This window comes from Lonchura striata, chromosome 1 (assembly GCF_046129695.1).
Source record: "Lonchura striata isolate bLonStr1 chromosome 1, bLonStr1.mat, whole genome shotgun sequence".
Taxonomy (NCBI): domain Eukaryota; kingdom Metazoa; phylum Chordata; class Aves; order Passeriformes; family Estrildidae; genus Lonchura; species Lonchura striata.
In genome coordinates, this window is record NC_134603.1 from 147,060,742 (window position 1) to 147,080,680 (window position 19,939).

Consider the following 19,939-nt stretch of genomic DNA (forward strand, 5'->3'; position numbering starts at 1 on the left):
ACACACTTTATAACTATTAGAAAGTTTTGGTAGTTCATATAAAAAGTGAAAAGATGTTACATACTGTGCAAGTTACATGAAAGCAATTTAAATAAACAGTTACTAAAACTCTGTTACTGAATTGTCTAGGTCCTTTTGGGATGCACCAAAATATACCATCTCCGAACAACCACGAATTATTTTAAAAATGTCTCTTTTCCTCACATTATAGGTATATAAATAAAACAGTAAAATAATCCAAACTAGTACATCCACTGTCACACTGCTACAAACTTCCCAAATGCTGAACAACCAGATGGAGAGAGAACAAAAATCTGATCTCTAAGAGACAAGTTTCCAATATAAAGAGGGATTCTCTGAAATTGCAAACTGGTTCGCAGCAGGAGGCCTGTCAATGTTCTAGCAGTGAGACACAAACATTTGTGATATATATCATGGTACTAAACCACAAAATTGTAGTGCCTCAGCTCAAATGAGAAATTGCCTGAAGTCAGTACTGCTGGTAGAAGGAGTACATTTCTGTCCAATTTTCACCTTGGCCTGGATTAGGAGACTGCTACACATTTGAAGAAACAGCTCAAGTTCACTTACTGTCTTTAATTAAAATGGCATTAAGGAACATCCTTCTGGCAACTGTGGAAAGAGAACCTCTGTGCCACCGAACTTGGACACTTCAGATGTGTTAGACAGAAATTTAAATCTTCTGACACAATCATGGCAAAGTATTCAGTATTTCTAATGCTGGCAACAAGATGAGCCAGGATTTACAACATCATAGATGAGGTAAATTCTTTTAATATTGTTTGTAAAAAGCAGCACATGGAGTTAATAAATTACCTTTGGTGGTGATGGCCAAAAAAGCGAACATCAACTTGATTGTCCTCTTTCTGCATGACTTTGGCTGGCCAAAACCCAAAGCCTTTCATTTTGGCCCAAACCAACTCATGATTAGGTATCTGGAAAAAGAAGTTGCATTTATTAGTGGATATGAAATATTATATTGCTATCTCCCACAAATATTCTGCTGTGATACTATGCTAGTACCTTAAAAGTATGGTTACTGTTTGTGTCTAGTGCTATTTTCATTTTTATCTTCTTACAATACATTTCCTTGTTAGATAGATTGCTTGGATCAACTTAAAAAAAAAAAACCAACAAAACCACAAAGTCTGAAAAGGGTGTAACTGTCTATTGAAAACAGAGATCTTAAGCAGCCTAAAAATTAACTTGTCTTTCTAGTTTCATTCAGGAGCATAGTTTTAGTTCTGTAAGCTCCTTATTTTCTTGTGAAACTGTTGTAACTGGCTGATACCCAAATTTAATAACCTATATTGTTACAGCTTTGAACTTCAATCAACACTTCACTTGTGTAAAATATCCAGGCTTACAGAGTCTTAACTATGCTTTTGAAACAAGCCCTCTGAAATGGAATATTCAATGCATTAATGACACCAAAACTGCAGGCTTTCAAACAGAAAAGCAAACAAATAAAAATCTGTGTCAGCAACGTACACAAGGATAGCAGAACCAATTGTCAGGTCGCGCATTTGACAAATAGAAACAGTTCTTGCAAAGCTGCAGTTCATCCAGCTGAAAAACAAAAAATGGTAAATAAGCAAAAAAAATCCTATTTATGTGATTTCAGTAGCATCCCTCTCCCTTAAGTAGTAAAAGTTTTTAGCCCTGCTTGCTAATTTGGTGGAGCTACTTCTGCCCATGCAAACTAAAGGTGTGAAACTGAGGTGGGCTGTGAGAGGCTGAAAGACAACCTGAAGAAACATTATTCATGTTTCAGAAAACCCAGGCAGAGGGAGAAGACTAACTGACATATTAATGATCTATTATACATGAAATGCAAAGAACAGTTCTTAAAATTCATCAAATATTTAAAGTACATTGTGAAAGAAGTAATTCAGCTGTACAAAAGGAGAAAGTGTGCCAGCTCCTCAGTTGTATTTTTTGGTCTCCCCTGAATATGGAGAAATGTTTTTATGACAATTACAGAATTTAGTAGGAATTTCACTTCAGATTCAATTTATATTATTAAGTTATAATAATAACTTACTGAAGTAATTATTTCTAGTCCAAATCTGTATTGTTCAATTCTTTTTAAAACTAAAATTTGAATATCAATGTTTTTAAAATTATCATCTAGTTGCAAAAAAAACCCCAAAAAACCAACGAAACCCCAACAACAAAATCCAATTAACCAACAACAAAAACCTAAAGAAAAAGGAATTCTAAATCAGCTGCTAGAGGAAATGTATAATTTCCTGCAGTCTGGAGTAAATTTGTAATTCAATTTCACACACTTTTTATTTTGTAATATGAAGAATAATTTCTTAGGTTTTGAAATGAAAATGAAGCATCTTGGTTACTACTTGGTAGTACTTACTTCATGGCAGGTGTCTTTGTAAAGCATCCTTGCTATATCAGCTTGTTCACTGTCCGCTATAAATTAAAAATAGATGGTATAAACAATCACAGTATGATCACAGTGCTCACAAAGATTTGCAACTCTCATTGCTGTGACTTTCATGCTATAATTGTCACGCTTAAGAAGAAAAAACATAACTGAATCACTTGGACAGCCCTTCCATTTAAAATTTTCTAACAATCAGTTCAATATTTGTTTTCTGTGTCATATTTATATGCCACAATACTGCTTTTACACTGAACAATGCAAGTACATATCCGAGGAGGAGCAGCACAGGGAGACACAGTTGCTCTTAGTATGTGTTCAGTTCCTTTCTGTGCTTGTGTCCTAATGTCACACTGCAATTGTCCTAAAACATCTCTCTGCTCTGTGCTCTGAGTGCTGCCTCACGGACTGTTTATCCCTGAGTCTCCCTGTATTCCTCTCTTGGCATATCCACATCTGTCCCCCTGGTGCCACTGGTGCCACTCTCCTCCCAGTCCCCCTGATGATGGCGGCCACACCTGCAGTGGAGAGCCACATCCTTCCTGAGATGGTGGCTCTGGAAAACAGGACCTGGCTACAGCTTCTGGACATGGTGGTGATGTTTTCTGTCTTCCAGTCAGTCACTCATTACCTTCCCAGTGCCTGGCAGCTTCTCTGATGGCTGTACCTCCCCACTGTACCAGCAGCACACTCCTGGTGTGGATGTAGCTACATTTGCTGTCACAATATGGCATATGTTGCCCAAAAGTAAAAGAAATATGTCTACAGTACACGTTCCTGCTGACACAGCACAGAAAACCCTACCCTATCCTAGGATAACATATGTATATTGGCAAAAATCTGCAGTATAGACTGACCTAGGTCTTTGTTGAAGAAGAAGTAGGATGGAAAAAGTATAATTCTCACTAAGAGGTTTAGTCAGGGAGGATGAAAATAGTTCAGTAGTAGGTGGGCCAGAAAAGATCCTAAAAAGTCCTTATGTACTTTGATTTTTAAGGGCTTTCTAATTATCTCATTCACACATAAGACTAATTAATACCAAATTCATCCTAGACTTGTGAGTTTCCTACAAATAAAGACAAATCAAACAAGGCAAGCAGTAAATGTAGTATTTTACCTCCATAGAAAATCACTGTGTTGTGTAGAAGCAATTGAGCATCTGCTTTGAACTCCTCATAACTCCTGTACTTTCCTTCATTTACTTTCTACACAAAAGAAAACACAAGGCTGTGAGAAAACTCTTCAAAGTGCTCTACCTGCTTTATGCAGAGAAGCTTTCACAGAAGTCTGCATTATGCAACACAGATCAGACACTGCTTTTCCTGCATACAAAAGGAATACTTACAACTCTTTGGTTTGTTAGTACTTGAGCATGGGCTGCCCTTTATACAATGCCCAGAAGTAAAATAGATCCTTTAATACTTGACCAAGTTTAAAAGAAAGGTTTTCCTGGTTGTAACAAGGTGAAGCTGCAGTAGCTGCAGCATAAGGTATGGCCCAGAGCATTTGTTCAAACTGAAATATGTTCCCTGAGGTGAACATTTTAGACCTTAACATATCAACTAATTTCAAATCAATGCTGACTGCCTTTCAGGACTGAGCTTCCAGGATCTTCACTTGACAGTCTGTGTTATCTGATGAAAGTTGATTGTTCCAGTCTTCCAACCTCATAAAAAATGCCTACATGGAGCCATGCAATTCATTTTCTTAGTATGGCTTTGTCCAATGGGGAATTGCAGCATTTTCAGCTGTGCTCTCTCAAGAACATCTATGACAATTCCAATCATCAAACAAAACAACATCAGCAATGCTATCAAAGCCAAAAGACCTTCTATGGAAGCAGGAGAAGTTGACAGAGTGAAAGAAAGGCCTGACCTATTTTCAGGCTCAGCCAGTGTTGCCAGCACTTCTAGACAGGCAGCAGTGCTGGTCTCCAATACTGTCAGTGAAGCTATTGTTTATTTGTGCATTTTAGTAATAAAACAAAGGCTCTTCACATCTGTTCTTGTAAAGGGCAAGATATACCACAGCACTGCCTAGCAATCCAGTTGCAGGAATGAGTAAAGATGAATATGCTGTTTATTATGGTCATGTGCAGTTGATTTATCTGAGTCATGATCAGACCCTTGGCTCAGAAAAAAGGGACAATATATTTATTAGTACTTTATTTTTGGAACAATTAATGCAAAACAGATGCTTTGGGTGAGTCTGGTTTTTCATGATCAACAAAGTGATTGGTTCTTTATGAATCATTTAGATGTTTATAAAGCTGCCACCCACACAAGGGCATAATGACTGAAATCAGAATATGGTCAAAAACATTGGGCCAGAGAAGCACACACAGCACTTGAATCTATAGTCACTGATTTAGTTAAACAGTAATTTCTCTGAAGACTTTAGCTACCTGCAGATGCTAGTGTAACCTTAATATAAATACTCTGAAAACCAGGCATCACTGAAAATGGTTTCACTAAATTACCTATGAGGAAAAGTTTGACATGTTAAGCTTCCATATCTAATGCTGGATACAAAACTGAAATACTGATCATAAAGAGAATTAAACAGGATTAGGAATTTTTAGACTTTCACTATTAAAAGACACCAAAACCAGCGTGGAAGTTAGAAAGCAAGTCACTCTACCTCCTGTATAGTAGGAACATCAACAGCTGAGTGCACCAGCCTTCGATACATTGGGTGTTTGTTGTCCTTCCCTTTCTTGTTTAGATCTATAGCCTGAAAGGACCACAAGACAGTGTTTGTTATTGCATTTAGAATCTGCTTAAAACACATAAAAGAGGACTAGAAAATGCAATGGTTTAGAATATTTCAGGTGGGGACTACACAAGAGCAAACTGGGGATCCACAACCCATGAGATTAGCTGTCTCAAACCTGAAAAGTGTCCATGTCAGAGCAGCCACAGGCCCATGGCACAACCTGGTGCCACTGATCCAAACCTCAGGGCTTGGTAAGTGTATGTGAAAACACACAGAGTGCTTACGACAGGAGAAATAAAAACCACCCTCCTGTATCCCTCCTTCCTGCACAGTCACAGGGGGCAGCCCCAGTGATGCTCTGCAGGGCAGCACGGCCCTGAGCAAAGCTCCCTGCTGGCACTCACCCGCTCCTTCATGCGGGACACGATGAACCGCAGGTATGTGCTCATCTCTTGCTTACTTGTGTTTTTCTTCTTGATACTCTGCCAAAGAAAAACAGGATCATATTAGTATTTTAAACTTGACTTCAAAATCCAGCCAATAAACATTTTCTCTGCATTAACACTCGATTTGAAAAGGTAACTTTGAATCATACTTTGAAGCACTATTTCTTAGGGAAAATATTTTCTGAGAAATTAGTAAGACTAACACGCCACTATGACTATATCTGTTACTTTGAATTATGTCTGGGCTGAGAACTTCAGCTATAGAAAAATTGCAAGTTTTATTTCCACTTGTATCCATAGTAGTTTGTCAAAACCTCTCATAAAAAGGTGTCTAATTAGAATAAAGCAATGAAGAAAGTCATTTTAGGGAGCAGCTGAAAAATTATTTAATGGTATTTTTATTAGCAAGGCATTAATAATTTTAGTAAAATAAGAAATAATTTAAAAAATAATATCCTGTACCAGCTACAAATTTTGTGCTTACTAAGCAAAATGACACCATCTGGGAGGAAGACAAATTGGCTCTAGCCAGTAGAAACTCAGAGCCCTTTTTACTGCTCAAGAAACAGCAGTCTGGGAGCTTTGTGGTTCTTCCTTAACAAAATTTAATCCAGATTCTGGAACACAGATCACTACTTTTTAGCAGTTCAGGATCCAGAGTTTTTCCTTCTCATCTTAAACTATTATAGAGACTTACCCCACCCTTCAAAGTATAACCAGGCTAGTGGGAAGCCCTGAATACCAAAAATGTGCTGCTAGAGAGAAGGTGTCTCTCTGCAAATGCCTAATGTGCTCTTACAAAGCAGCCTTCTCAATCCCAGCTCACAGCAGCTGAGCACAGCTCTGCAGAGCCCCACAACAGCTGCCTGCAAAGTGCTACCTCCTCCCTGCTTTCACCTACAGCTCTCCAAAACAAAAGCACAGTGAAACAACAGCATGGGTTCCAGGTCTGTTACCCTGAAGTGTTTCTAACTGCTCACATCTCCTGCTAGGCATTCACTCCTCCTCACACCTCCTTGTGCACTGACTGCCAGGCTGACTTCTCCCCTTCTCATGCCTCATTTCACCACTTGTGTGCAAACTGTGTGGACCAAACTGGCTCAATTACACCTGCATCCTCAGAATCTGACGGCCTTTAACAAGATCCATATAATTGTGAAGATGGTTGCTTAGCAAACATAAGAAAAAAAAATCCATGTTCTAATATGTAAATAAAAGAGGCTTAAAAATTATCAGTTACTAGAAGTGTGCTATTTTTCATTGAATTACTTATATTTCACTCTGGACATAGGGCTCACAAACATTGAGTACAGAGCACCTGCTTTTACAAATTTACTTGGCAAGAGTAGAATTACACATTACCACAAAAAAAGCTGATAGGATTTGATTGTGTCTCCCCTGTTCATATTCCTCCTGCAAGGCACTGAGGACACTGAAAACCACAAGCTGTTCCCCTGTGCTACAGCAAACTTGCAACCTGTACATCTGAGGATTGGACTTGCTACCTTTCTTGAAACAAAACTGTACACACCACTACCTGCAAAGCTGCTAATTTGATTGCTTAACAGCAATTAGAATCATTACAAACTGTGCTGAAATACCAGCTCAGTCACCAACCTACTCAGCACTGCATTGTGCATAAGAACACTACAGCTTCCTCCTGACTGGGAAAAACTCTCTCTTGTGGAAAGGGCCAGCTCCAGGTATTTCTAAACCTAGAGTTCCTTTAAGCATTATTTTCATAATATTAATGGTTGCCTGACCTTCCTTCCAAACTCTGGACTGACAGAGAATTTATCCTGCACTGTATATCTGAATCACATTCTGTAATTCATATTTCACTCTGACTACCAGAAGAAACGTGCATTCTGCTGGAATTCAAATCACCTACTCAGTTTCTCATAAACCAACATTGCCACTGCAAATGAAAACCCAAATGTGCATTAAATTATCTGCATTATGAAACACTGCTGTCATTTTGTCATTTCAGGCACTGAAGTGCTGTGTGCTTGCTAATGACACAGCATTTTAAAAGACTGAAACTTATAAGGACACAATAAAACTCACATGCACTTACTAGTCCTGCACCTCTTTTTCTGACATGGCTCTGGAATTTATCATCCTTTGAAAGTATTTCTGAATTCATATGAACCATTTTTCATGCCCTGCTGGGCAAGACAGTTTGAAAGAGACTTTTGAGATAGATGGTTTACAGTCTTATCCTTGAGATCATAAGAAAAGATAGATAGCTGGCTTTGTATAGTTATTGATGTCAGCAATTAGTATCATCTTAAGCACCAATGAAAATGATATAATTAACTTGCCAATTCTGGCAAACTATAATTTTTCCAGTTTTCCTTCAATTCCCTACACTGATTTATTTTAAGAAAAACTTGATCTCCATGTTCCTCTACTAAATTTTGAAAGGTAATAGATTTAGGGTATTGGAGCCTATGAGCCAGCAAAATGTCTTTTTATGGCAAGGTTGCTCACCCTTTGTAGAAAGCCAATTACATTTCAAGCACTTCATTCACTTTTCAACAATAATTAGCCATTTAGGAGGTAATATTCACATATTCTTTAGAAGGTATAATGGAAAATGTGTAAGTTTTTAATAAAAAAACCCTCCTTTGTATTTTGAAGACTTGTAGTGTTCTCACAGTCATCAACCTAGAGCCACTCAAAGCAAGAAAATAGATAATACTAGATGGGGACTATGATTTGCATAAAATCTATTTATATTGCTCTGACACAAGATAATATACCCACTTTCAGATCCCCCTTTATAGGCAGAATGATATAGAAGCAAATATAAATGAAAATTAGGTCTTCCAGTTTCCTACTTTCAAGAAACAAAAACAATGATAGTGGCAAGATCCACTTTCTTTTCCCTGTCAGATCTACTAGAGATACTCTACTGGAAACCTTGTTCAAGTTCAAGTTTATTTCAAGGAGACTGCTGAGATTCAATCCAGCCCCCAAGATGTCAGTATCCTTATACTTTTAGATACCTATTTGTGGGATAAATTATCCTAATATAGGTACAGTTGTACCAGGTCTGGCTGGGATGAAAGTAATTGTCTTCACAGCAGCAGGTGCAGTGTTGTGGTTTAGATTTGTGACCAAAACAGTGCTGGGAAGACGTGGATGTTCCAGCTCCTGCTGAGCAGAGCTTGCACAGTGCAAAGGCCTTGGCAGATTCTCACTGTGCCCCAAGTGAACACACTGGGGAGAACCCCAGAGGTTGGGAGAAGACACAACAAAGCATATTACTTGCACTAACCAAAGAGTTATTCCATGCCATAGAACCTCGTGCCCAGCAATAGAAAGGAAGAGGAGGGGGCCTAGGGGGAATTTAGCCATCTTTATCTCAGGAACTGTCTGGGCACTGATCTATCCATGAGGGTGGGGAGTGACTGCCCTTGCACCACCTTTGCTTTGTTTTCTTTCTCGGCTGAGGAGACATGGGAGTGCAGCCCTGTGGTGCTTGGCTGCCTGCTGGGGTTAACCTGCACAGGGACAATTCCTGTCACACCCCTGCTACAGAGAAATCTGCAAACCTCCTGCTTTGAATCCAGGTAAACTGAAAGACTTGGGTCAGGCCTGTGTGTTTAGACAGGGGATGAAGGAGTGAAGTAATAACATTCCCAACAGCAATCCTCATGTGGAAGATTAATGAGATTTGGCAGGTGAAAGGCCAAGCCTGCAGCCTAACTTCTCTTGTGGGTGCAGGAAATAGCTTCTATGAGCCTTATTCTCTGCAGCACATCTGTTTCTTAGAAGCTGGCACCTAAAGGTTACATTGCTCTTTATATTCAATATTCCAGATTAATTATACTGCCTAGCTGTTCAAGAGGGTAGCAATATATTGCTACTGTGCAGGTGTGACTTATTTAGCAATTCTGACTTGCTTATAGTGCAGGACTTCACTGCAAGACTTTACAAACCACATGAGGCTAGATAAGCCAGGGGCATTTCCCAGAAACACTCCGTCCTGCAGTAGCACCAGGGATGATGGAAGTGACAAACCTCTGCACTCTGAGTTAGCTCTCAACTCCCAGGGTAGCAGTGGCCACTGTGCTGCAGTTGCTTTCTTTCATTTGAAGAGAAAAAAAAAAGGAAAACTCTAAGAAATGCAAGGTGTCAGTGCCAGCATTCTGTCTAGCTATAGGCGTTTAAATTATATTTGCACTGTTTAAAGAGGTTTTTGTTTCCCTATAATCTCCCATTAATGAATATTTTTCCCTTCCTCTCTCACCTGTCCTGTGTACACACACATCAAAGAGCTGCATTTCAGTTCAGTGATGGATTATGTGAAGGCTGCTCAATGACAGATACGTATTTCTAAGGCATCAGTTGCATTTTCAGAACCAATTCAGATTTCCAGGGGTCTATTTGCAGAGGGGAACTATGAGCATGAGTCTAACACACACTCGCCACTGCTCTTGAGAAACTTCTTGCTTTACACACTGGCCCTTGGACTTTTTTAGGGCTTAAATTGCCAGAGGAATTTGGTGCTACATATGGAAAGCTTTACTGCTCTGCTGCCCTCTCAAACTTCCAACCCTCAGGTCCTCAGGTTTCCTGTACCATTAGGAAAGGTATGCAGGCACATGGAATGGGTCTCAGAGCAATCAATGCACTGTGTGCCCTAAGCATCACACAGAAAAGCTTCTGCAGGAGCAAAATATGCCCTAAGATTTGCCTCTTTCACAATCAGATGCAGCAAAATTAGACTTTTTAAAGCATCAGGTGCTCTTGGAAATGTTAGAGCTGAATCCACAGATTGATTTCTACATGTATGGTGCATTAAGCACTTTCTGAATATGAAGCTCATATGAATTAAATATGCTTTTTTCTGCACAAAGAAGGTGGCAGGAGGCTTTAAGTGGAGCTTACCCAGTTTTCTCACTGATGTGGACAGATTCCTTTGTACTTTATTCAGTATGTCCTATGCAGTGACCAGCTCTGTCAGCTCCCTGATTTACTCCAGGGTGCCTGGGAGGGACTGGTGAGCACAAACACCTCACAGGAGTGGCCTCTGTGCTGCTAAAACTGGTCCTACACTAGGACTGCCCTTTTGCCACCAACCCATGACTATTATTTGTGTGATCACACCAAATACTGTTTCAGGGATGTTTCCCCATCCAGGTCTCAAACTCCTACCATAACACTATGAAATAAGCCCAATAAAGCCAGATTCTTTCCTCCCTCCTTGTATTTGACATTAACCACCTTGACTGACAGCTGGTGCCTAAACCCCCCTGATCCAAGCACTTGAGTAACTTCACTTAAGTAACCTCCATCTTCCTGTGCTCCTAACTTGCCACTGCTTGTCATTCTCACTTGTCAAATTTTGCCTGAAGTTGATTGTGAACTGCATAATGGTTTATTTTTATGTACTCTAGGAAATGTTCAGTACAGTACCAGCACTCAGAGAAAGCCTATCTATAGAACAGATACCAGCACAATGTTTAATATCTTAATCTCTATAGATTACTTTGGTCTGCTGTGTATAAACCCCAGGAATATTGGAATACCCACTAGGATAGGTAAATTGGCTATAAGTCCTTGCAAAGAACATGCATGGAAGACCAATCTCTGATGAGATGACTGTAAAAAAATTTAGTAGTCAAGCAAAACCACATGACTAATTCTTCCCTTCTGTTTCATGAATCAAAATTAATTCTCTGTGACAAATGATAAATCAAAATGCTTAATTTTGCCTTCTTATATTTTTTTTTTAAGTTTGGATTTGTAGACAAGAAATAATAATAACCAGTTACACCAACATTATCAAAATTCTCCTACTCATAATTTCATATATATCTATTCCCCCTCCAAATAATTAGTATTTTGGCAGTGCTTTTTGTAGTCTTTAGGTGCTAAATTAACAGCTGAAGAAAGTTAATTCCCTTGTTTTATATAACTGAAGAGAAGCAATAAATTTAAAACTTTCCTACATCCTTCAGAGACTGAGTTGACTAACCCTGTCTGGAATGGACTGTTCCAGTAGTGAAAAATGTAATCTCTAAGCTCATTCAATATTAAGTTTTTCTCTTGTGACTTGTCTACCAGGAATTTTGCTGATAACTCCAATTTATTTCACTTAAGCAATGATTAGTCAACAGTCAGGGAAAAATTTCAATCAATGCAATGTGGTTTGAATTGAACTTTGTTTGACTTTTGACTCCTGCTGAGAGTTATATAGGGTAGAAAAATATTCAGAGTGGTCCCATCAATTTAAAAAAGAAACAAATGAGGAACTTGACATTGTTGTTTATGGATGCAATGGAGAAAAACCATGAGCAGGCAAACAGTTCAGAACAAGGTTTGAAAGGGATTGTTATAAATTATACGGGAAGAAAATATTTTTTTAAGTTATGAACAAATCCTTAGCAATGGCCTTTATAAAATATTTCTGAGTAGCCAAGTGTGCAAGATAAAGTTGCACTTTATTGATTGATCAAACTAATACAGCCAACAATTGTGAAATGAAAAATCCAAAGGCTTTCTGACCTTGGCAGCACTACAGAAGCAATCTTTACATAAGAATGAAATGTTCTTAGATTATTTCTCTCAATATATTATGTTTTAAACATACTTTTACTTCACCTTTGTAAAGAGCTTTGAAATCTCCAAGTGAAAAGTGCCATGTCCAGTTATGGAATTAAATATGAAAATATATGTATCTCTTTGTCCCAGCTATCACTTTTCTTGAAGATACTTATTTACTGCTGATAATACAGTGTGAATTCCCCATTACCCTCATGCAAGATGGTTAAGCTCTGTTATGCCCTCTGGACATCAGCCAGGGCTCTCTCCACATTATTCGTTTTTTGAATATAGGCCACTTTCTTGCTTTTAAAATGAAATTAGAGTAGTCATTTCCTAGGAGGGTGGGGAGAAAGAAGCAGAATACTGAAGGATGACTACTGACACAAGGATACTGACTCCCACACTTACAGGGGCTGTGCAAGCCTCCTTAGCCCAAGTTTGCAGAATTGGGGCTTGAAGCGATTTGAATTAATGACAACAAAAATAGAGCTGCTGGCACAAGGGGAGAAAGGATACCATGGCATTCACAATATCCATAAAATAGGTTGATCATCACCTGAGGCACTAAGCAAATCAAAAGCCTCTGGGGCAGGAAGTATTTAAGAATCCCCAAATCCTCTCCTTAACATTTGTATAACAAAAAAGGAACCAATATGCAGAAAGATAGGCAGAGAGCACATGGCTCAAGTTTCACAGGATTTTTTTCTTTTAAGGTAAACATTTGTTTAATATCATTGCCATAAAGGACTTCAAGGCTTCATGATGAAAGTCAAACTGTTCTCAAAGCTGACGTATCAAAGCATATTTCAAGCAATGATTCAGCATTTCCACTCTGAGGACGTCCATGGTACAAGGCAGATTGTTATGAAACCACCTCATACACAAGGTGGCATAAACCATCCACATTCTCTGCCTTCACCAGGCATCATCTAAAATTCCTGGCAAACTGGAGTGAAGACTGGATGCAGTTTACCTAATTTTAACTATTTATAGGAATAATCAATACTTATAATAATACCCGACAATTATTAAAAAGATTTATTTAAAAATCTGAAAGTAATTCATCTATATACGGTCATACTTTTTGTTTTTAACAGAGGGAATATTGAGTAGCTAAATTAAAGGCTAGCAATTCAATATGGAGAGATACAATATATGTCTTCATTCTTAACAGTTTTTAACCTGCCACTACTTCTTTTTCATTACTTTCAGCTTCCTTGAGGCAGGCCTGATTTTCTTACTATTTTCCTAAACCCTGAGAGCTCCCAATCTGAGGCAACAGCAACAGGTTTCGTGGAACTCATGCTAAGGTAACAGCAGTCAAAAAGTGCTGTTTTGAAACAAAACAATCCACATGTTTTCAACAACTGCTTCCCCATCCCACAAAGTGCCTGAAACCTTACATTCCTTGCAGCACAGATCATCCTGAGGTCAGTCTGGGGCTCTACAGCTAATCCAAGCTTTTAGCAAAGGAAGTGCCTCTCTCTCCAGCAATCCCAGGCATAGGGGAAGTGGCAGTTTTATGCCTTTCTGTAGCAACAATTTTATCTGAAATATTCATATGCATGATTCCTTCCACAGGAAGGGAGACTAGCTCTGTAGGAAGCCTAGTGAAGTGCTCCATTTGGGGAGGTGACACAGAGATGACAACAGCAACAGGTATTTGGCTGATTCAAGGCTAGGTACCAGTAAGCACCATCCTGACCAGAATGTTTCATCTTCTAATGACATGTAGACAACATATCTGCCTATTCATGGAAAGTATACAAGGAATGCTTCTTGCTGTCCCCCTGCCATACTCATAAGAATAGCATTTTTAAAGAAAAAGAAATATAGATATGGATGCCATGAATGAAATCCAGATTGCCCTTTTTGCATCAATAGAATCCACATCAGTAAATGAAAAGCAGGATTTAACTCCATATTTTTGAGCTAGCCTCATCAGTAACATGATTGTGGCTACATTCCATGCCATTAAATATTAAGTACATTCCATAGTACCATTCCAATAAAATATTAAGAATGCAAGTCATCAAAATACAAAAATGATTCATTAAAACAGCATTAAGTAAAAACAGTAGCATCTCATACAGCAATTTATTTACTCTTGTTGAAGGTTCCCACACTTTACTGCACTCAGGTGCACACACTCTGGCACAGGGTACTGTGCAAGTAAAACTTGCTGGAGTCTTCAAAAGCAGCCATCTGCTACATGCACCACATTTTGGTACCTCTGTACAGATGCTCTAGGTATGTACCATCATTTCAGTGTTCAGTTCTTTACCCAATAACCTGGCCAGACCATCTGGACACCTTCATAAATCTATTAATGAATATCAATCCTCTAATCAGCACATGAAATCTCATAGGTACTCACCCTGCAAACTGGGCACTGCCAGTGACTACTGCTGTCTCTAAGCCTGAACTCATCAGACAAACACTTGGAATGATACACACGAAAACACAGGTCACATATCAACACCTCTCCAGGCAAATGGCATTCAAAACAATACCAGTCATGATTTTCTGTTTCCCAGTCCTACAAAAAATACAAAATATTTTGGTATGACATTCTGTCAAAATCTGCAGGAACTAAGAACAAAATTGATATGTCTTGAAATCCACCAGCAATTAGACATTATAAACATTTTAAAGAAGTGTATAATGTTTAAAAAACAGGGGAAAACCTACGTGCTTAAAGATCTTCATCAATTGAATACACACTAACTCCAATAGAATATGAATGCCAAGTTTTAATTTTTTCAATTGTCTGATTAGTTACAATTTCAAGTATGAGCTCTGTCCACAATGAAAAGTGGGTTTGTTTTCTACCTTTGTGTAAAACATTTGTTGACCTCTCTGTATTAGATTGCAAATGAAAGTTTGTGCACCTCAACAGACCATACCTATTTTCTTGGACTATTTCCCTTAGTTTGATTGTTACTTTATATTTTCAGCTGTAATTTTCTGAAGGGTGGTCCCTTCCAGTCTTTACTCTCTTAAAACTGACAACTTTTCAGCATCAAAGTGTCGAGTTACAAGAAATAAATGAAATCATGAACCAATTACTGCAAGAAATGTTTCTGCTAAGCAATCCCAATGCAATTCAAAACATATAAAATGTTTCACTTGCCGTGCTCAATAGCACCGGGCTCATTCCTGAAATGTTCTGCAGTAGACAAAGGATATGGTTCTGCTGATGCACAGGTGTCTTTAATATACTTTTCCTTGAAAATTCACCCCCAACGGCCAAATTCTGACCTTTGAAACATGTGCACAAGCTTTGCTGAAATAAATGAGAGCAGCATGCATATAATTTGGAGCCAGAATTTTGCTCTAGGAATCGACAGTTCTAAAACCAAGCAAAATTGCCAGTGGCCACTATTAAATGTTTATGTTTGTTATCTGAAATGCCACAGTTTTCTCTACACTTAGAAGACAAAATAGCTGTCATATCTCAGATAAAACTCCCAATGCCTTTTCATGTCAAATATCACTTTTCAATGGGTTCAGATCTCTGAAAAAAACCCTACCCCTATTCTTCAATAAATTATCTTGATAAAAATCTGATCAAGCTATTTTTAATGTCATGTTGTAAAGGTGGAGTTAGCAATTCCCACCGACTGCCAGAAGTGGCATTTGTCTGATTTTCATTACTCTGTGCCTGGGAAGTGCAGTCCTTGTGTGAGAGGTCTCCTCCAGCGGAGCAGCGTGAGAAGCGCCAGGCTCAAGTGGCGCTGCCAGCCCCTGGTGCTGCAGAGCGGCCGTGCTGAGCACAGAACTCATCAACACGAGAGATTTTGGGACAGCCCCAACCCAGACTGCCTGCACTAAACTTGATGTGCCATGAATGTTGGATTGCAGGGCTAGCAAGTTTGGGGGGGGGGGCGGGGGGGGGGAACCACCCTATGGAATCTTAACCAGTGATTTTTGAACTCAGAACTTTGCCCTCCTTTGTTGTGCAGATTAACAGTGTAACTTGACCTTTTGTCATTTCTCCTCATTTCATTTTACTGGCAAATTCTGTATACCTCAAAATGGCATAACACCACCAAATTTAGCTAAAAGAACACATTCTTGTTTCACCAAATCTTTCCCTTTCCAAAGTCCAGTGGCTGTGTACTTTGGGAGTCCTTTCTTTATGATATTTTGTAAACAACTAAAGATACTGCATTGTTAGTGTATTTGTTTTGCCTGTAGACTGAGAGAAATCAGGATAAAGTAGTGTACTTCATTAATATTAACTGTATGTAGGAAATGAAAACAAAAATCAGGTGGCAGTAAAGGGCCCATTAGGCAAGAAAAATAATCAGTTTTGGTTGAATATATAGTTAGATAAAAATTAAACTGAGAAGACCCCAGGAGGTCCTGCAATTTCACCACAGAATCAGGATTCCAGGATTCTTAATTTTTGTTTGTATTAGTTACGTATTTGTATCTCCCAGATATTCCATTGTTAAGAAATATGCTGGCAAAGAGATGTGGAATTTCATAAACATACGGAAATATATTTGCTGGCAAGAAAAGCCACCACTGAAGCCAAAAACCATGCCGTTAAATAAAACAGCAGAAAAGGCTTCCTTCAGTATTCACACTGTAAAGTTTTGAAAACCTCATTATTTCTAAATACAAGATTTTTCACATTAAAAAAATTTAGTTTAATGCAGTATATTTAGTGCATAAGTATACATAAAACAGTCATTTGTGTAATATGTTTGAAAAGCTAGTAAAAAAAAAAGATTAAAGAAGGTACATAACCCTTGTGGACAACTGCCCTATTGACTTCAATAGCGAGGTCAGAGGCATTAATTTTCCTCCAACAGCAATGAAATGCTGCTTATTGCTTCTCTCGTTTTACCTAAGTGTGAATGGGAGGGGAATGCGCTCCCAGCACTTTATCTATTTATTTACTGTTTTATTTTCATGCAGGAAAAGGGATTGGTGTGGCCGTGCCCGGCGCTCGGGCTCGGGCGGGTCGGGCGCAGTTCCCGCTCGCGCCGCCAGGTGGCGCCGGGCGCTGCCGAAAGCCCCGGGCGCACGGGGCGCGCTCGGCTGGGACCGGGGGTGACACGGGTGGCGGTGGCGCGGAGAGCAACCTGAGCTAGGCTAGCGGGAGACAGAAACGTAATAGAAAATATGACAGAATTCAAAACCACATAGTGCAAAAATTGTTCACCTTGTTTTTTGCTGCTGTCTGGGAAAAAGGCTGCATACCGTAGGCCTTTCAAAATAAAAACAAAACAAACTTTGTATCTATACTGTAAGCCATCTGATTATCAGGATATACACAAGGCTAGAAAGAATTCATGCACAGTGACCAGGAAATCAATCTGTTAGTTCTAACTTCTGGTTGCATACATTTCCTCCTGCATTCCTGGAATGCTACCTGACACTTTCACCACATTTTATTTCTTTAAAATATCCCACGTACTTATATGATTAAAAGAACCCAATACCCATCATTCTTATCCATATACACACCCACCACCAGGCCAATTTAAAAACCATCAAGAATATTAATGATTGTTAATTAATGCACTCTCTTTGATACATAAACCTTCTGTGGGCATCTAAAAAAGATCCTTCTAACATAATGTACCGCATAGGAAGCTGCCCCACCAAAAGCAAAGCAACACTTTTGCTGTATATCATTCAAAGGTTAGGCTATCACTTTATCAATAAAACTCACAGTCCTTGTTTGTGTATAAAAGGTGATACATTTTCCCAGCCACAGGGACTGAGATTCCTGTTGCAGGGCAGGGAAGGGCTCCCGGGTCACTGAGCTGCAGCCGGGGAATCCTCTGCCCAAGGTCAGCGGCACCAGCGACCGGCCCGACAGGGAGCGGATTTGGCAGCAAAGCTGCAGAACTCGGATCCGGCAGGAGACCTCCCCTCCGCCCTGCGCAGCTGCCCGCTGCATTCGTGCATCTATGCACCAGCAGGACAGCAAGTGGGGCTGGGGGACTTGCAATAGCCAAGGAGCTACGCTCTGTTAAGCAGAGCGGGGTCTTGCAATCATATGGGTCACACGTGGTCACTTGTTCTTTATATTCAAATCTGTCAAACATTATATCATAAAGGTCACTTTGCACTGACATAAATAGCTGAGATTCACTCGGCAACATGAGTGAAGTACTGCAACAATTTCAAAAATACATCTTAATTCATGACCGGCACGTAAGCTTACTTTTCTTTGTCATTTGTCTTAAGTAGGTTGTCGTAAAGCAAATACATACATTTATTCTGGAAGTACAGAAAAATAACATGGGATAGAAAATGTCAGGCTATCCAGAGCATTTGACAATTTAAATACAGATAAACCCAACAGAAAGGAATGAATCATCATGTCGTAGCCTTTACTGTAAAATAAAATACATAGTTGTTGTCAAGGAAAGAATAATTTTAGTGCACAAAGAAAATGTCCATTATAATGCAAATGTACATGGAAAAGAAATGCTTACTCATTAGTAATGGAGATTTACTTAGCTGTAATTGAAATAGGGAATCTGTATGTTGGAGAATGTGACATCCTGCTGTACAATTAGCATACCATTAAGTAGGAGATGTGAAGCACATACTGACAGTAAAATTAACAATAACTTAGAGGTCACAATTGTAACTATTAGGTCACTTCCATACCACAGCAAGCCCGTAATTAATGTAAAAAAAAAGATGTTAAAACAAGTAATAAATTTTCATTTTCATATAAATTATATGTAGGTATAACACATGAAAACAATATAACCTCCTTTCTTAGACTTTGTCTAAAAGGACCACTTTGCCTTTTTATAATGCACATTCCATTAACATAGCTCATTTCTTACCTGTTAATCTGTTTTCTCCAAGTCCCTTAATGGTAGCCCAGATACTCGGTATTAAGTCACTCTACTATCAGGTGGAGAGAGGAAAAGGGAGGGGGGGAAAAAAGCAAAACTCTATTCATGAAACTCCCCCTTATGGGGATTTGCTGGTTTCACACAGTTGAACTAGATTTCCCAAACAATCCAAATTATGGATATCCTTTGAACCCATCCAGTAAGCTAAAAAAAAAGGGTCACATAGATGGGAAAGACAGTTATAAGTCAGTTACCCCTTTGGCATGATCATATTTATTTACTAATAGAATACATACAGTTCTGTTGCCCTAAATTCACTATGAAGCAAATGAAGGAAATAATTTCCCATGGAGTTCATGGTTCCCAGCATTTCCTGTGTGGCAGTTGTCCCATAGCACTCTTTCCACTTTTTCCCCCCCACAAATGTTCTGTTTTTAGTGCTTCTCCAGCATTTTTTTACATGTGTGCTGCTGTGGTGTCCCCCTCTCTCTCCTCTACAGTCCTGCACACACAGCTCCTTCCAGATCACTGGATTTTCATTCACACCCATCTGTGCACAAACTCATTGTCAGCCCTGCATGTTCTCCACGCTTTAACAGTCCCTAGAGCTGCCCAGTGGATAAGAAACTTAGAGCAGTTTTTCACTAGTTTATATGAAGAGTATTAGATACACAATAGATTTCACCCACCGTGTAACACTTTTGGTCAGTCACAGTGGTGGAATCTAGAATAGCAACAAGGTCCATGCCAGCAGACAGAAGTAATTTAAAAATATAAATTATTTTAAAATAGTAGTATTTGCATGCTACATTTATTTCAAGTAATTTTCATCACCAGCCCAAGACTTTAGTGTAATCCTTCCCATGACTATTTCATAACCCTTTAAAGAATGTCAATAAATGAGTTCCTACTATTTCTTAGATTCCCATTTCTTTATAATGAGATAGGCCATGCCCAATTTA

The 19,939-nt window shown here is 39.0% G+C and overlaps 1 protein-coding gene across 7 annotated transcripts in view; it reads right to left on the reverse strand.

Moving 5' to 3' along the window:
• Positions 1 to 19,939, reverse strand: part of ZMYND11 (zinc finger MYND-type containing 11) — a 103,252-nt gene that overhangs the window by 11,950 nt on the left and 71,363 nt on the right. For 4 of the 7 annotated variants that reach the window (XM_021528793.3, XM_021528794.3, XM_021528795.3 and 1 more), the window contains exons 4-11: positions 17,318 to 17,362; positions 14,519 to 14,680; positions 5,542 to 5,619; positions 5,063 to 5,155; positions 3,540 to 3,627; positions 2,396 to 2,451; positions 1,513 to 1,590; positions 838 to 956 (exon numbers count right to left, since the gene is read on the reverse strand). In XM_021528793.3, coding sequence (XP_021384468.1) covers positions 838 to 956; positions 1,513 to 1,590; positions 2,396 to 2,451; positions 3,540 to 3,627; positions 5,063 to 5,155; positions 5,542 to 5,619; positions 14,519 to 14,680; positions 17,318 to 17,362 — 719 coding nt within the window. Of the gene's footprint in view, positions 1 to 837; positions 957 to 1,512; positions 1,591 to 2,395; positions 2,452 to 3,539; positions 3,628 to 5,062; positions 5,156 to 5,541; positions 5,620 to 14,518; positions 14,681 to 17,317; positions 17,363 to 18,965; positions 19,013 to 19,939 lie in introns of those variants that run through there. The other 3 variants (XM_077789148.1, XM_021528797.3, XM_021528798.3) reach the window with 3 other exon arrangements.